Source organism: Mastigoproctus giganteus, chromosome 13 (genome assembly GCF_048544385.1).
Source record: "Mastigoproctus giganteus isolate SK-2022 chromosome 13, ASM4854438v1, whole genome shotgun sequence".
In the NCBI taxonomy this organism is placed as follows: Eukaryota; Metazoa; Arthropoda; class Arachnida; order Uropygi; family Thelyphonidae; genus Mastigoproctus; species Mastigoproctus giganteus.
Genome location: NC_143587.1, coordinates 97,307,246 through 97,324,382, shown reverse-complemented (window position 1 = coordinate 97,324,382; position 17,137 = coordinate 97,307,246). Strand labels below are relative to the sequence as shown.

The 17,137-nt window shown below is 37.0% G+C and overlaps 1 protein-coding gene and 1 long non-coding RNA gene across 2 annotated transcripts in view; one reads left to right on the top strand and one right to left on the bottom strand.

Annotated features, from left to right (window-relative positions):
* LOC150076278 (uncharacterized) overlaps positions 1–15,027 on the bottom strand; it is an 84,857-nt gene extending 69,830 nt beyond the window's left edge. Inside the window, exon 1 of the long non-coding RNA XR_016547809.1 lies at positions 15,005–15,027. This is a non-coding gene — a long non-coding RNA (uncharacterized LOC150076278). The remainder of the gene's footprint in view (positions 1–15,004) is intronic.
* LOC150076277 (uncharacterized) overlaps positions 1–17,137 on the top strand; it is a 44,108-nt gene extending 26,971 nt beyond the window's left edge. The window contains exon 4 of the mRNA XM_090387303.1: positions 17,100–17,137. Coding sequence (XP_090243429.1) covers positions 17,100–17,137 — 38 coding nt within the window. The remainder of the gene's footprint in view (positions 1–17,099) is intronic.

The following is a 17,137-nucleotide window of genomic DNA, read 5'->3' as shown; positions in this document are numbered from 1 at the left end:
CAACCCCTACACATGTCCCTTATACCTGACCAAGTTTCTCGCTGTCTCATTTCATTGTCAGTCCGTGATGCATCATTGGGACAAAATTTGTCCCGTTACATCGCAAGCTGCATGAGTTACACCACGTTTTCTACCTGTTCTGTTCATTTTGTCGATCGGTGTATTATTTCTTGAATTTCTAAAATCCTTTTAGAACTTAAACATAACCGACGATCATCTTGTTATCTCTCTGAAACTGGATATCAATAATTCGAGGGAATTTCTTTTGTGACGTCTTTTCCATTCCGCAGTGATCTTAAGATGACCCAAGAAAACTGCACGTTCAGCTATTATTTTTAAAGCGGTGCACGAAGAAAGAATTAAGAATTCACGTCATAAATATGTCTGCTCTGATGAGGTCAGGGTTAAATGAAAATAAAAAAAAATGAAAACATCCCACACATACAAAAGCATCAGATGGACAAAAATAGGCAAAACATTTTGCATCATATTTCCAGTTCAAGGAATAATTAAGTTTCTGTTAATCAGGATGGTATATGCACGACATGGCTTTGTTAAACGAAGACTTACTGCCTATCACGCAAAAAGAAATAAATATGTTTTCGAATTGGCCTATGGAACTAAAACATTAAATATTTAGTTGCTTAGAACAGTGACAAACATACGCAAGATTTAGTTTGGGAAAAACAAGCAGCGAGCAGATTCATATAACATTTGTTCTTCAGGGTAAACATTGACAGAAGATGATCTACTCGGACCACATGAGTTGTGATTATGGCAATTTGGACTGTAATGGAGCGGGAACAATATACGAAAGATACAGGAAACCTCTAGCAGTTTGGATTAAACAAGATGATTTCGACAGATAAAGGGCAACTCCAGCTGCTTTCCACTACAAATAAAATGACAAAGAAACAGCAGCCAACCGAACTGAGAGTGTGAAAAGTTAAGGCAACACAGTATAATAAACTCAAATAGTTTGCCATTTCGCCAAAATCGTCATTAAATTAATCGAGTTATTCTTTTAATACAGGATGAATTTTTTTTCATCGAAAGTTGATGAAGTCTTGGTGAGTCATAACGTAAGATTAATTATTTGCAAGTATTATTAATTTATTAGTTTGAACAATAATAATTATTATTATTACAAAAACTTTTTCTTCTTTATGGGAGAAAAAGTTTTTCTGACCTGTGACGTATAGTGCTATCAATTCATGGGTTGTGTTCTGTTGTTATTATTACTATAGGTCGTGGAACTCTTTGACTATCCTACAGGTGTTCAGAATTGCACTTTTCTGGAGTTTATCCTTGTAGTTGCTCTATGGGAAACCTATTCCTGCTAGGTTCTTATAGAGATTCTTTGGAACTATGCTGATGATCAACACGGTGCTTGGGATGGTCATTGCTTGTTCCATATGCCACATATTTTTGACTTCCTGTCTTAGGTCTGTGTACCTTCTAGTGAGGGTTATGGCTAGTCTGTTGTCCCAGATCGTCTTGTCCGTTATTATGACACGGTCACAGTATAATTTGTGAGTAGGTGTGTCCTAGACAGCCTGAGGTGTGTATTTGTAATAATTTAAACGTCCTTTGATCAACTGGCATTTTTGAGCTAACTTCTGATGTATTAACCTGGCGACCTGGTCATGTCTATGAGTGTACTCCGTCTAGATGCTCACCCTGCAATCCGCAGTGATGTCCTGGATTGTTTCTGGGACCCGGTAGCATCGCCAACATGTGTCACCTGTCACTCCGAGGTCCGTAGTTCCTGGTGTCTGCGCCAGTAGCACAGTGGTATCGTCACTGTTCTCCCCACCCCGGGTGGAAAAGGACCGGATTCGAATCTCGTCGATTACTCAAGGTACTTTAATGGGATTTTTTCACTCCGTGTCTGAGTTAGTCAGTCTCAGGCGTAGATAGCAAGGATTTTACCTCCAGAAACTGGGGGTTTTTCGTCCTGCAAAAGAGGCAAATCGACCAGAGAACACGCAATTTACAGACACAAATACGGGTATATGTAAGGAATTATCGTGTAACCCTAATATAATAGCTTTAGTAATAGTTTGTAGTTTCTGGTATTGATTACCAGTCTTGGATGACGAGCATGAATCATTCAGTCTCTGAGAAGAGTGTCTTGCTCGTGAACCATACATTGGAAGTGTAAGATGTAAAATCTTACATGTTACTATTTTAGAAAAAAGAGTGAGATTTATTTAAAATAAAGCCTAGGAAATAGCAAAACAGAATAGTAAACATTTACAGTCACAATATTATTCTAGGTCACTCACAAGGATTAAAAATTAGACAAGGTTGAATTAGAGAAGGGAGCGGTAAGCTATTAGCAAAGGGATACATTTCAGTTCCCACCGTGGCAAAGAACAAACATAACAACGGGAATGGTGACAGCGACAATTGGAGAGCAGGTGCCCAGAAAGAACAAAAGGGTTGTAGACTGAACATCGTGGGACATCCCTTTTGTCGGCCTGGTAGTAAATACGGTCAAATTACTCCGGCTAGCAATCTATTTGCGTCTGACTGTCGGCGATGGGAAGGTTGTTGGAGCAATGTAAAATAAATCTGCTAAGTTTAACGAGGGGTGGAGAAGGTGATGGCGAACTTCAAAGCAGCGGATTGCCTGGGAAAATTTTGGAAATTTATTAAAATGAGCTCTGAATATACAGCTTGGGAAATTTTAAAGGACGAATAGGAAATAATGAAAGTTGAACAAAATGAGAACATTGGCTATTCTGAGAAAATAGGCAGACCCGACATAAGGAGGCGGTACGTAATTGAGATGGACAAAAAGGAAGAACGGGATGAAAAAAAAGAGAGGTGTGCTGTGCTGTGCTGTGAGCTTGGAAGGAGTTTTTTTTTGTTGGTGTTTGGTGAAGATGAGTAAGGAAGGAAAAAGTTGATGTTTGGACAGTGTGAGTGGGAAAAATGAGTTGTGTAGGGTTAGATAAGTTAACTAGTTAGATAAGTCCTGTCCTGTCAGCCAGTTAGGAAAGATCTGACAAGGTAATATGGAGTAGTGAAGGGTTAGATAGGTTAAGTGCAGTCAGTAAGTTAAGAAAAGTCAGTGGAGTTTCATAATAAAGGAGAACAGTCGAGTAGTTGGTCATGGAAGAAATATAGTAGAAAGAAATAGCTTAGTCCGTCATCGGAAGGAAGTGAAAGTGGCCAGAGTGAAAATAAGTGAAAGGAGCAACCTTGGTAAACCGAAAGAAGCAGCCTTGTGAAGCTGGAAGTAGAAGCCTTGGTAAGTAGAGAAGATAAGCCTAATCCGTAATCGGAAGGAAGTGAAAGTGGCCAGCATGCAAACGACTGAAGTGTATGGAGAGAAATAACCCTAGTCCATCATCCGAAGGCAGTGATAAAGGCAAGGCGCAGATAAGTGAGCTGAGAAGATAAGGTTGTAATTCCTAGTCCGCCCGAATAGCTGAACCGAAGGTTAAGTAGCAGTATCGAAGACGAGCCCATAAATTTCCTAAAAGACCCAATGATGCCCTGTCCAGACGTAGACTGCAGCCCTTGGAGAAACTTGAAGTTATGAGATGAATGCAGTGGGTAAATGATGATGCCATTCCCAGACAAGGAGCCGAAGGCCCCAAAACGGAGAAGTCCGATTCGTAAAATTAAGTAAGTGACTAGTTATATAGTATTCTCCCTCACAAATAAAGAACTGTTGGAACTCTAATATCAGATTAGTATAACGTTTAGAAGGATGTTAAGGAAAGGATATACAAAGATATAAATATATACATAAATATAGAGATAAGTCAGATGATAGTTTTGGATTTTGATTAATGTATAATTAGACATATGTAGAAAGGCAAAAGAGAGAAAATTGATATTTGTTATTAGTTGTTGTTTAACTTAAAGGTATGATATATTTTGGAAGGGAAGGGTAGAGAAATACAGAGAAAGAAATGGCCTTATGAATGTAGCTAACACTTGGGACCAGCACTAGTCCAGAAATTGATGTCAAATGTACTATCTGTCTTGATTAGAGGAGGTTAAGAAGTTATATTCCCCAAGACAATATGGGGCAATAATTAAATTAGAAATTAAGAGTGAATTTCCTAAATCAATTTATAAGCTAAGAATAAGATTTACATAAGAGAAAGAGTGTGAACTAAACCTCTTAAGTAATTATTGTTCATGTGTGGAGAAAGAAGAAACTAAAATAAGTTATGTAATGATATTGACTGAGTTGTATTGAAGTGGATAACCTTGTTTAGAGTAAAACCGCTGTATTTAATTGCCATATATAATTGTTTAACACATAGACAAATTTGAGAAATAATAATATGTGCTTGAGAGTTGTAAATTTTTATTGTGTATATAAGTGTAAATAAAATGTTATGTTATATATTAATGTGTGTGTTGTTTGTCATTCTTGAACACTCAGCCTGTCCGAAGGGAATTATAAAAAATTGAGAAGTTCCCTTGAATTTGGAATTCTCTTGTAAAGTAAAGTCAGATGTGTAAGTGGGGAAATTAAACAAAAGGTGGAAAGCAACTAATATAAGGGAACTAAATAATAATAATTACAACAAAATACATATATAAAAAATCATTCAATTGTAAATTCCACCCCCCACAGAAGGCATTTAATCTGTGTGAATGGAGGTCATTGTAGTGTCTGCTTTGCCCACTTTTCTATCTTAGTTTCTTCCTTCTAGGAGGGAGGGTCTCGTCGCGTAGGATGTTGAGTGGGGGACGCCGCTTATCAATCTTCTACCAGAACCTAGAAACTCTATCAAAAAAAAAAAAAAATTGTGTGTGTGCCGAGCACACATAGAGAAAGTTAAGTGAAACTTCTTTAGAATAACGTTTATTATTTCAAATGTTACAGTGGTTTAATATTTTAAAATTGCTTTACAAGTTTATTACAAAGTTCTCTTCTTTGTACTCAATGGAAGTGATTTCGGTGGTCACATTGCACGTATTCGTGCTCTATAAGCCTTACAACGCTCACTCGGCACGTTGAATTATAAATTTTTTTCCGTCGAAATTTTTTATGAAATACGGTAGAGAATAATGAAAGGAATATTTTGGTTTTTAAATTTTTAAAATCGGACTGTTATAAGCAGAAATATGCAAGTTAACTGGCGTTATAGGGGTACTGATTGCGTCATGCCTAGCTGCAACGTACGACGTACGTCGATTTGTGTCGCATTTTCGTTGCGATTTTTGTCAGTCCACGGACGCAAGTTACTCCCATGTGAAAACTGCCTAGGGTGCGCCTAAAGAAATTTCACTTCAAAAGTAAGAGCTTATGCCGCCACGATTTCAAGGATAAGCAGAGGCGACTGTGGATTAAGAAAGAAAACCTTGGCTCTGATCAGTTTTCATCCCAATCATCACTTATGGTGCTCGGGCTTGCTATTATTTTCACCGTGCAATAATAGTAAGAAACAAAATAAAACGAAACCATATAGCGTATAATAGTGTTGGCTACTACCAGAGCTTGCCGCAAGATAAGTACCCCAGCCTTGCGAGTCTTGGCAGGCACGTTACCGCTCGATCTAGAAGTAATACGCCATGGTCTCCACAATAGACTCAGTAAAGGGATGCTGACAGAAATTTTTGGCACTAACTAATTAACAATCCATCTAACTAACAATCCAAGATGGAAAGGAAGAGAATTCCCACAGAATTCCAACGAATCGGGCAAACAAACAAACTGGAACCAATCGACCAAGGGAGAGGTGACAGGATTTCTCCCCAACGTGAGGTTGGTTTCTCTCAAGCCACCTCCCTGTTACGCTCCTAGCATTACACGAACTGGGGTAAGAACAAGATCCTAACTGCACCTGCGGTTCCCCAGAGAATCGGAGGCACTTGATATGAGTGCACAATGTATGACAACCAGAGAAGTCTGCTGATTTCTCGGATAGGTCCACTTCCACGTAATCAGGAACATCTGCTCATCACAGAGGAAGATTATTATGAAGAATTTACAGAATGCGCAAAAATCATATTTGAAACCGGGCTAAACAATCTTTGGGGCCGCATTCAGGGGACCCCATCACTACCAAATCCACCTTGCAGGTGCGAATAGAGAGTGTGTGAATGAGTGAATTGAAAAGCCAGTTTGTTGCATGTGTGTGAGTAGCGAATGATCCTGTATCTGCGGTGCTTGTATTAAGTCACGTATTATGTCCGAATGGGAATGGAAGATGTGTAAATAATAGGTAAAGTTAATGTTCTGTATGTATGTACCAAAATAAATGTAAATAAATGTACCCAAAAAAATACTTAAAACGTCCTGTTTGCGTGCACGACTGGCAAGTGTGTAAATGCGCGCGTAATTGGAATGTATGTTGTGTAGAAAGTAAGTAAGTAATTAATTAATAGTAAGAAGATAATAACAAAATAATAACACTGATAATTATTAATAATAACAATGATTATAACAAAATATGAAAATTGAATCAATAAGATCCAATCCAGGAACAGATACCATGTGAACTACTTCTCCATACATCTAGATTGCAGGAATTCGTGGTTCACAGAACAAAGTGACACAGATGGAGTTTTTCGCAGTTCACAGATAGATTTTACACTTCAAATTCAACCCCCTACTGGGTGGGGACTAAATCGCATGATTTTATTAAAGTCCTTCACCTGTACTGCTTGATTGTATAATCGTCAGCATTTGTGTGGGAAGAAATCTTTCACTCATGTGCAGTCTCACACATGTACTCGTGTAAACAGGTGCCTCCCCCTCCTGACCATGACTGCAGGTGGCAAGCACCTTTAAGAAGCTCCCTCCTGCTTCTGCTGACGCGATGCTGATTCCTTTTCCTAGGCGGCATGGTGTCGGATGTTGACGCTGGTTCCAGCTGGTCTGGCCAGTGTGGGAATGTCGCTCGCCACGACGAACACGGCAAATCCTTCCGCATAGGGCACTCTAGCCCTATGACATTCACCCCTCCACCTCCCAAGAGCCCCGCCCGTTCCCTCCCCCAACTTCCACACTCTTCGCCTGGTGGGACCTACCACCCTAATTCTGTGACAGCCTCTTAACGTCCCCCCCACCCCAGAAGACGGTTGGTTACTTCTGCAGGGGCGCCTTTCTATTCTCTTGTTTAACACGCACGCTTCTTATTAGAATCCCATTTTACAATTATGTATTTTATTTATTTGGGAATTTTAGCTCACAAAGGGAAATGTTGGGCGTTCAACTGAGAAAATTCAGCGAAAGATTTAGCAATACATTTACAGCTACAGTCATTTTAAGCAATCAATTTTCAGTAGAACATAACGGATTTTCGTTTACTGCACGCACATGACCATAAAGAAATGCTTCATAAATTAGCATAACCGGTAAGAGTCTTCCTGTGTGAAAAATATGACATCCAGAGCATCTGGATGTCTCTTACTAGCCATTGGGACCACTCGACATAACATATGCATTTTTTTTACCTCTTTTTCATTTGTTTTCGACACTACAAGAATTTTATATAGGTAATGATTAAACTTCTTGCCTGTCTTCCTTTCACTAGAATTCAAGGAAGTAACGCACTTGCTTTACCTTGTCTAATGTAGTAACTGTTGACCTATGCTCATGTTTTTTCATGCTCACACAGCCCGTTTCTCTGAATGTCACTTGACTGCAATGTTTTCGACCTCCACTCAACTTGGCACGCATTACACAACCATAAACACACGTTCTTCCAAACCAAAAACAATCAGTAAGTGTTGAATAATTGTCCGGTGTTATACACACGCATTAGTTTAACACTCTCCTTTCTGAAGATTAACAATTTTGATCAGTTCCTTTATTTCTTATCCAGCTCTCAGAACCATGGGTTAAAATAAACATTGCTAACTTGCCTTTTTGGTAACTCGCTAACTTTCCTTTGCTCTAAATGAATTTATTTAATGGGCTTCATACGCCCTCCAGCTTTACTTATTCTATTATTAATTTCCATGCCTAATTTTCCAATTTCTTTTTCCTAGATACTTTAACAGCTACTTGTTTGTGTTTCTGGTTATACAGTTGTCTTAACTTTCACAACTTTAACTCTAAGGAATAGCAAACAAAGAATGGCGGACCCATAAGTGGAAAGTTGTCCTGTATATACGATTAAATACTATAAAGCCGATATTAACAATATATACAACCAGGAAATTATTCTGTATTAAAAGTTAAGACTAGTCTTCGAGAAAACTAAAATGGAAAAAGAAAAGCATCTGTACTAGTAAGATTTGTAAATCGAGTATAACGTATAAGGGGGGTCGAAGTACAAAATAGTTCGCTTTACAAATAACAGCTGAAAAGATTATCTGCTGTCTACTATTACTTCTTGGAAACACGAAAATGTAAATACGATAATGTAGTTGGAGAATCAATCGCATAATTCAGTTTTAGAGATGCAATAAATAACAGCCCGTGATAACATCTTACTTTTAGAAGATGAAGGCCATGATTATTTGAGAGGTTAGAATAATTATTACAAGTATGATATATTCGGTATTTGTTACTATAACTGAAAAATCGTATTGTAGACGTACGAATGGAGTTGATTAAATCACAAGTAGAAAGATATTTTTGGTAAAACGCCCAAACTTTGTCAGCATATTCAGTCACTGGTAGGATTATTTGTTTGTGTAATTTAACAATATTAAAATCAATAATAGCTTGCAATTTTAATGAACATGCTCAGGCACTACGTAGTGTCTTTTAGATAATGACCGTGTGGCTTTGGAGTCGCATGAACGATTCCAAGAATTCACTGGAATCGTTCAATCTACGAGAATGAAAATGAGAAATTTTGGCTTTGATATAAATAAAATTGATATTGGGGTGCATTTTTGTGTTGACCATAATATTAACATTAATATTAATTTCACGGCAATGAAATTAATATTAATTTCAGTCTGTGCTAAACTCAAAATGAGACAATGTTTTATATTTCAGACGGTTCCTTTTCTTGTATTTTAAATTTTTAATTGCTTAGAATTTCTCTCAAAAATATACGTACTCCCGAGAAAATTTCATCGTGAAACACTTTCGGTTCCTTTCGAATTTAATCAAACCGAAAGTGTTTCTCAATAGCGCGCATAGCCGTTGAAATACGGAAGTTCCAGTTTAACAGGATTGCTTTCTGGAGTGGATCAGGCAGTCGCTGTTTAAAAAATGGAAGTCTGTATACTGAAGTTAGAAAAACTACTTACTTTAATTAAAATGTAAAAAAAAATAAACATTCCTCCTATAACTCAAAGTATATAGACTACGTCCTTGGGTATTATGTAAGAAATTTCAGCAATACGATAAACCTGGATTCATTTTCATGATGGGTAATGCTCTTCCGCGTAGGTTTCAACTCGTCCACGAATTCCTTTAAAACAAAGATGTTCTTCTGATGAGAGTGTCAACTAAATCTAACCTGGATTTGATTGCACATGTCTGGAATACTTTAAGTAGACGAAATGAGATAAGGCGATCCTTTCTCCCAGAATCCTTCACACACTGAGATCTACATTTGTAAAGAGGTGGAACTTATTACCATAAGGCTTTATCATCATACCCTCTATTAAACACCTGAATTGATGTGGAGGACTAGTTTCTCAGGGTAGTCACAGTCTTATTATGATTCATAAAAATAAAGACATATTTATTTTCAAACTCAATATAATCGAGTGTTGCAATAACACTCTTCTAGAAAATATTTGATACAATTACATTAAGTACATATTTTTCTTGATATATCAGATTTCTTTTATTTTGTTTATTTTTCACAAATTTAAAATTTCAAATTTCGTCCCTGGTCCGGCGTTAGGGAAAGTGTACAAGAAACCAACTCAGGAAATTTGCGAAAAATCAGTGTGTAAAAAATACGGTATTGAAAGGGTAATGAATCTTTACTTTTGGGTGAGAACAAAACAAACGCTTCATTCTATTTGCAGGTGGTCTGTATATAATTCCTAAAATATTCTGGGTTTTTCTATAGAGAATTTATTTGCCCAAAACAGTTCACTACTGATTTCCATGAAGCTAAAAATACGGCTAATATTTTAAACAAAAACACACTGTACAGTACGACGTCTTAAGCGCGTAATGTGACCATGTCTTTCACAGGATTCCACTTTAAAGCGTTCTATGAATTAATGTCTTAATCTTAATCTTAGATCTTAATCAGTTATGCAGAGTTAGTAAAGATTTCGGACTAAAGATGAATATGGCTAAAACAAAAGTAATGATGAAAAAATATGCCACAAAAAGAGGTATAATCATTGAAGGAGCAGTAATTGAAAAGGTGGATTCATATACTTATCTGGGACAAGTCATTATCTGTAATAATGATAAATGGCTGGAAGTCAAGAGAAGAATAAATTTTGGATGGATAGCATTCAATAAATATAGTCACATACTGAGGAGCAATATCCCAATTTGTCTGAAACGTAAAATAATGAACCAATGTATACTCCCCACCATGAATTAAATGAAGTGAAACTTGGGCACTCAACAAAATAATGGAAGAGAAACTGAGAACTACAGAGCGAAGAATGAAACGAATTATATTAGGAATCAGACCGTTGGATAAGAAGAGAAACACATGGATTAGGCAGCAAATTCAAGTAAAGGACATTCTTATCAAAACTAAAGAATTAAAATGGTCGTGGGCAGGACACATAGCTCGAAGACATGATGACAGATGGACTAAGAAAATAACAGAATGGTACCCAAGAGGAGCTAGAAGAAAACCTGGAAGACAACAACGGAGATGGATAGATGAAATTCACGAGTTCGTGAGTAGTAAATGGATGGCCATTGCACAAAACAGAAGGAACTGGAAAGTTGCTGGAGAGGCCTTCATCCTGCAGTGCATTGAAAATGGCTGATGATGATGATGAAATAATGTCGGTTTGTCATATCTTATTGGTGTGAGTAGATGAACAAGGGATACATCTGAATATGAGAGGAAATGTCTGAATACATTTCCTCTCGTATTCAGACCTTTAGGTGGTCTGAATACGAGAGGAAATTCTGAGTCACAGATAGCAGTGAATCAATGGCAATCGCGAGAAGAGAAGCAGACAGAACATCCCCTCCACAAGGGAAAGGAGGGTTCTGTCTGCTATTTGTCTGCATTATAGGATATTGTTCAAGTTCGTGGGTAGTAAATGGTAGTGTGAAAACAAATAAAACAGATTTTAAATCAGTGAAATTACACCACTGTTTTTAACTCAAGTCTTTTTGGATGACATTTTATGGTTCTAACTTAACTTTTCAATTGCAATGTATTATTATTTATAATTCAAGCCCATGTGCTGAGGAACCCAGATGGTGCAGCTCTGATTTAAAGCACACATCTACCACATCATCATCATCAAAATATGTGTGGTTGAATAAACAATAGAAGTTGAATAAAATGTAAATGTTTGAAACTTTTCCATTTTCTTCAACGTCTTAACATTGGTTGGCCACCACCAATGTTAAGGTGTAAAAAAATCATTGAAGAGCACTCAAAACAAAATGGAATGATTTAAAGAAGATTAGAGAAAAAATTTAATATATAAATTAATTTTTAATTGCATGATAAAAAATGCCATATAACTACCCTTTATATTCCAGCAATCTGTTGTTTCACAACAAACAAATAAAAAAGAAAAAGTAAATAAACCACTGAAGGCCACACACCACTGAAGAAAAAGTAAACAAACCACTGAAAGTCACAGGACTCGCATCTAAATATTGATAGTAATCAATGTTTAGATGCGAGTAGTTCAAAAAGTTCCTGGATTGTATTCTTTTAAAAAAATATATGCCCGCATTTACAGGGTATTTATTATTGCCGTCCCGAAGTGGTCCCATTAATTCTTAATACAGCGATAGACTAGTTGTCACATGCAATGGTACGTGCGTTTGAATTGACCGTGATTCTAGCTCACGTCACCTAAATACGGCGATGTTCCTTTTTATTTTGCATACCTCTCTGACCCTATTGCTGTTTCTGAGTGCAATCAGAAATTGTTAAAGTTTTCAGAGTACCTGTTTTTATTAATGTCTTTCAATGTGTTCTGCATTTTTCTCCTGGATATCTGAAATATGATGATATCCCCATTCTCTGAGTCAGTAGTTTGAGTTAGGGAACAACAAGAAATCAGAGGAAACTAGATCTGAAGAACACCAAGTGTGGCATTAAAATTCCCGGACTGGTGCAATAAAAAAGAACACGAAGTGAAGGAGCTGAAACCTGGTTTTATTTTTATTCAAAGTAATCACCACATGATTACACCTAATTGCAGTTATTACAAATTAAACAATTTGTTTAATTTGTTGACCTTTTCCAAGTTTTTCCAATATTTTTTATGGTCTGATCCGAAAAAATACGCAATATGAGAGTCCATCCTTGAATATACTGATGGGATTACTGTTTATATTTCGATCGGCTGTCTTGAAACCAGATTAAAGAGGACTATTAGTTCTAAAGGTTTCTGAAAATAGTGATCGAAGGTGTCCGAGGAGATGATGTTCAGTTGGGCGCTTACGTTTTTGTTTATGTCATCAACATCCTGAAATCTTTTTCCTTCCAGGGCAGTTTTCACCTTGGGAAAGAGGAAGAAGTCCACTGGTGCTAGATCGGGAGATGGTTTATCTGTACCAAGCCATATTTCGTCAGAAATATCTTCGCAACAAGTGCAGAATTGCATTAGCATTAGTAGAGGCACATGATGCAAGAAAGAAAGCTTATATAGCATCGGAAAAAAAAAACCATTTCACCCATCCACTAGCTCCAAATGTTTGTCTAATTCTGCCTTGAATCTATTTAAGCTATCAACTTCTACAACGACAGATGGAAGTTTGTTACAGCAATCAACTCCCCGCTGGCTAAAGCAAACTTCCGCACATGTATCCTACATCTGTCTTTCCTCAATTTGAATTTATGCCTTCTCAGGTGTTTATTCTGAGCAAGAAGAAGAATCCCATCAGCATTGAGCATGCTCAAACCATTCAAGGCTTAAACATATCAATCAGATCATCTGGCAGGTGCCTAGTCTCCAGAATTTGCAAACTTAAGCCGTTTTTCGTAAGAGCAACTCTTTGTTCCTTCTTAAAATGAGGCCTCCAGACCTGTATACAATACTCAAGGTGTGGCCTGACTATTTCCTTATACAAGGGGATAATCACCTCCTTACCCCTGCTATGAAATTTCCTGTATATCATTGATAAGCTTGCAGATCTGCACTGCTCAGAAAACTTCATATCTGCCTGCACAATCATCCCTAGGTCCTTTTCATTCTCGATCACTATCAGTGTAGTACCACATAGTTGATACGTTACTGTGGGGTTACTGCTTCCCATATGCAGTACTTTACATTTGTCACAGCAGCACATTGTCATTAGAGTCAGAGTCATTAAAAACCCTGCAAACGTTCGTATCGTCTGCAAACTTGGACATTAAGCCTGATATACCTTCATCAATATCATTAATAAATACAGAAAACAACAATGGACCCAACACTGAACCCTGGGGGACTCCACTAATAACATTAATCCACGAAGAGCAGTGTCCATTGATTACCATTCTCTGTCTTCTCTCTCCAGGGCCGAACTGATTGACAAGGCTCTCATCATATACTCCCTCCTATCGTGTCTGAGCAAAATTGCAGACACTTTCAAATTCAACTCTAACTAATGGCTTTTTTTCAACATTGACCTGTACTTGTTAAGTAATTCAGCCGATCTCCTACTCTTAATATCATTAGTGCCAACGTGTACAACAATATAACCTTTTGTGCCCTTAAAATATGATATCTGCTCTTCAACGTCATCAACCTTTGCCCCTGGCAGACATGCCCTGGTCCTGTTCCACCTATCCTTTTTGCACAGTATGTTCCCCATTTCCCTGACAATAGAGTCACCGACAACAACTAGTTCCCTTGGGCCTTGGGGATTGCCGCTGTGTTGCGTGATGTTCAAGCGCGAACTGTGGCGTTTATGTGGGCAGCTGAGAACTTGATGGGCCCCTCGATTGAAATCCTTCGATGACATCCACCCTGTCCTTCAAGCTCTCATATATGCCCATAACAACGCTGAGTTGGTGAAACATTGTCGTGCAACAAGAAACAGCTACCTTTCTCTCGAAATTGCAGCCCACCCAAGAAATGAGCTTGAACAGTCTTTGAAGTACCTGTACGTAGAATGCAGCATTCACTCTCCTTTAAGTACAAATTCCTTGTGAATGGCACCCTGTTTGTCGAAAAACATGATCAGCATCGTCTTGATCCTGGACTTCTATAAACGAAACGTTTTTGGGCCTTGGTGATGATTTTGAAATCCACTGCATGCTCTGATGTTTCATCTCTGGGTCATACTGAAACACCCAACTGTCATCTCCAGTGAAAATACAGTCGACGAAATTAGGGCTATCTTCACCACCGTAAGTGTAGTTCTACTCAAGTTATGTATTTTTGTGTATGGATAGCATTTTGTGTATGAATACTGCTATTCATATTCAGTACCTTGCATTTACCAATGTTAAACCCCAATTGCTATTTCTCAGCCCATCTGCCTAATTTCTTTGGGTGTTGTTTTTGTAGCATACCTGTTAGCCTTCGTATCATCAGAAACTTGTACATTAAGCAAACTTCATCAATATTGTTAATAAATACTGAAAATAGTAAATCCCAGCACAGCTCTGAGGAACTCCACTAATAACATTGGTAGAAGGGCAATGTTCATTAAAAACTACCTGTGTTATTTACCACTCAACCATCCCTTTATCCATAGCAGTAACTTACTCCTAATATCATGCTGCTCCAATTTGAATAGCATCTTTCATTCGGAACAGTATCAAAAACTTTACTGAAGTCAAAATCATTTTATGCATCCAGTTCCTTTGCGTCTATGTCATAATAGCTAATCAGATTGGTCAGACAACATCTTCAATTAAAATATTGGTCCTGTGAATGTCTATTAAGATATAAAGATTTGCTTACCTTTCTTGCTACTTCTTAAATATAAACGGATAGAGCCCATATTTACTTTTACTATTCAGTAATTTCTCCTCAGCTTTCCTTTCAGCTATCACAAAAAATCACGTAGCTCCCAGTTTGAATTAGGTATCTTCTGATATCCCTAAAACGTTCTTCGCGTGTGAATGTAGATGCAAAATATTTGTTCAGTTTATCAGCAGCCTGAAGAGGGCTTTCAACAGTAATACCATATACACATATATTATAAATATATACACACATATTCTAAGAAACACATATAAGGTTTTTTGTTTTTCTAATACAGAAAATGAAGAGTTCTAATCCAGAAGTACTACTCTTAATATCTAAAAATGTTTGCGATACCTTGCAACAAAAAGGGGAAAAATAGGTCTTTGATCTCCCCCAAATCAATGTATAATAACGCCACACCTCGTTTCAAAAATTTCTCAATTAGCTGTCCTAACCGCAGAGTCTCCTTCCCTTCCCCTTCCATGTACCATATGATTTTATCCGTGAGAGATGACTACTACTAATCACCCAGGTGCCACATCCTTCCTGCCACAGTCAATCGCGTCCGTAATATTGGTAATCTCCAGTGTACCTCGCAAACGGAAGACGAATGGCCTCACTTGGCTAGGGAGCGGTTATCGAAAGGAAACTGCATATCGTGAGATTTAACAATAACTGTTCTACGTACGACGAAAGCTAAGGAAGATCTTAGAATGAATGGTTATTCATGATTCCCTTTAGCAAGCTTACCTGAGTTTATGTCGTCACACAACTGGCCAGAAAGGGAAAAAAAATGTGCTCAAGGGATGCGGTTCAAGGTAACAGCACAGGAAACACCTGATCAGTGGGTTTTACGTACCAAAGTCAATTACTTAAAGAAGCCGTCTGAAGGGCAAACTCGAGAAGCCGTAGTGCCGAAGGGTCACTTGACGTGACAATACGTCACCAAACATTGTTACTCAGCGAATTTCCGGAGACAAAGTTCTTTAGATTTTCTGCTGTCGATTTGTCACACTTTGCTTATAAAATGTCTTGCTAATATGCGGTTAGCATAAGTTACACGTCTGTCCTAAATGAACTTCCTCCTTCTCTTACTTCATTTCCAAGTGTAAATGAACGGACCCGTTTAAGCAAAAGTAACAATTATTACTTAAATTCGATAACACGTTCTATTTTCCTAAAAAAAAATCAAACGTTAACAGAAGAATCCAGAGGAAAAGTCCAAAGGATCCAGAAAGGTCAGTATATACATGCAGAATCTGTAAATAAAACTTCCAGTTATATCGAGATGAACTGTTTATTTGACTTTAAGTGAAAGTTTTATCGATTACAACAGTGGTGTGCAAAATTTTTGGAGCTGCAACCCCAAAAAATTTACTAACATATTTGTGAGGATTCTTACCTCTAATTTACCGTCATTCCGTGCTTCAAAAAGTATGAATGTTTAATTTGTTTAAAGACAGCGAAATTAATTTGTTAAACAACGAAAGTTAATATAGTAAACGAATTAAAAAATTTAAATGTTATTACTGATATACAGTATTTAGATAATATAAAAAAACTTTTATGTTTAATATGAACAAAACAAATTTAATAACTTCTAAGACTTAAATAAACATTTTATGCACCTTATCGAATTCTTGAGAGATTAAAATCAAGTTTTAATTATTATATTATTATTAAACTATACGAATATTCTAAATATAAAAATAATTCTCATTAAAAAATCGTAATTATCGTACCATAAGACATTCATTTTTATTAATAATGTCTTATGGTTCAAAACGTATAAAAAGTCAACAAATTGTTTAATTTGTTGAATTTTCAAGTCTTTTCCAATATTTTTATGGTCTGATCCGAAAAAATACGCAATATAAGAGTCGATCCTTGAATATACTGATGGGATTACTGATGAGATGTTCTTATTTCGATCGGCTGTCTTGAAACCAGATTGGAAAGGACTATTACTCACTACGTTGAAAAACGTATAAAGCACGCTCTATTTGTTTCTAATTTAGGACTCTTCATTGTTTTATTAAAACATATATAGGCGATCTTTACTCTTTTCTATAAGTAATATTTAAAATATAAAACAATTCGTATTTCATAAATATGATGTGTTTATTTGTCTTCAGGTTCCTGCAAAAGAAAAGTAAATCCAAACGAGTGCTAA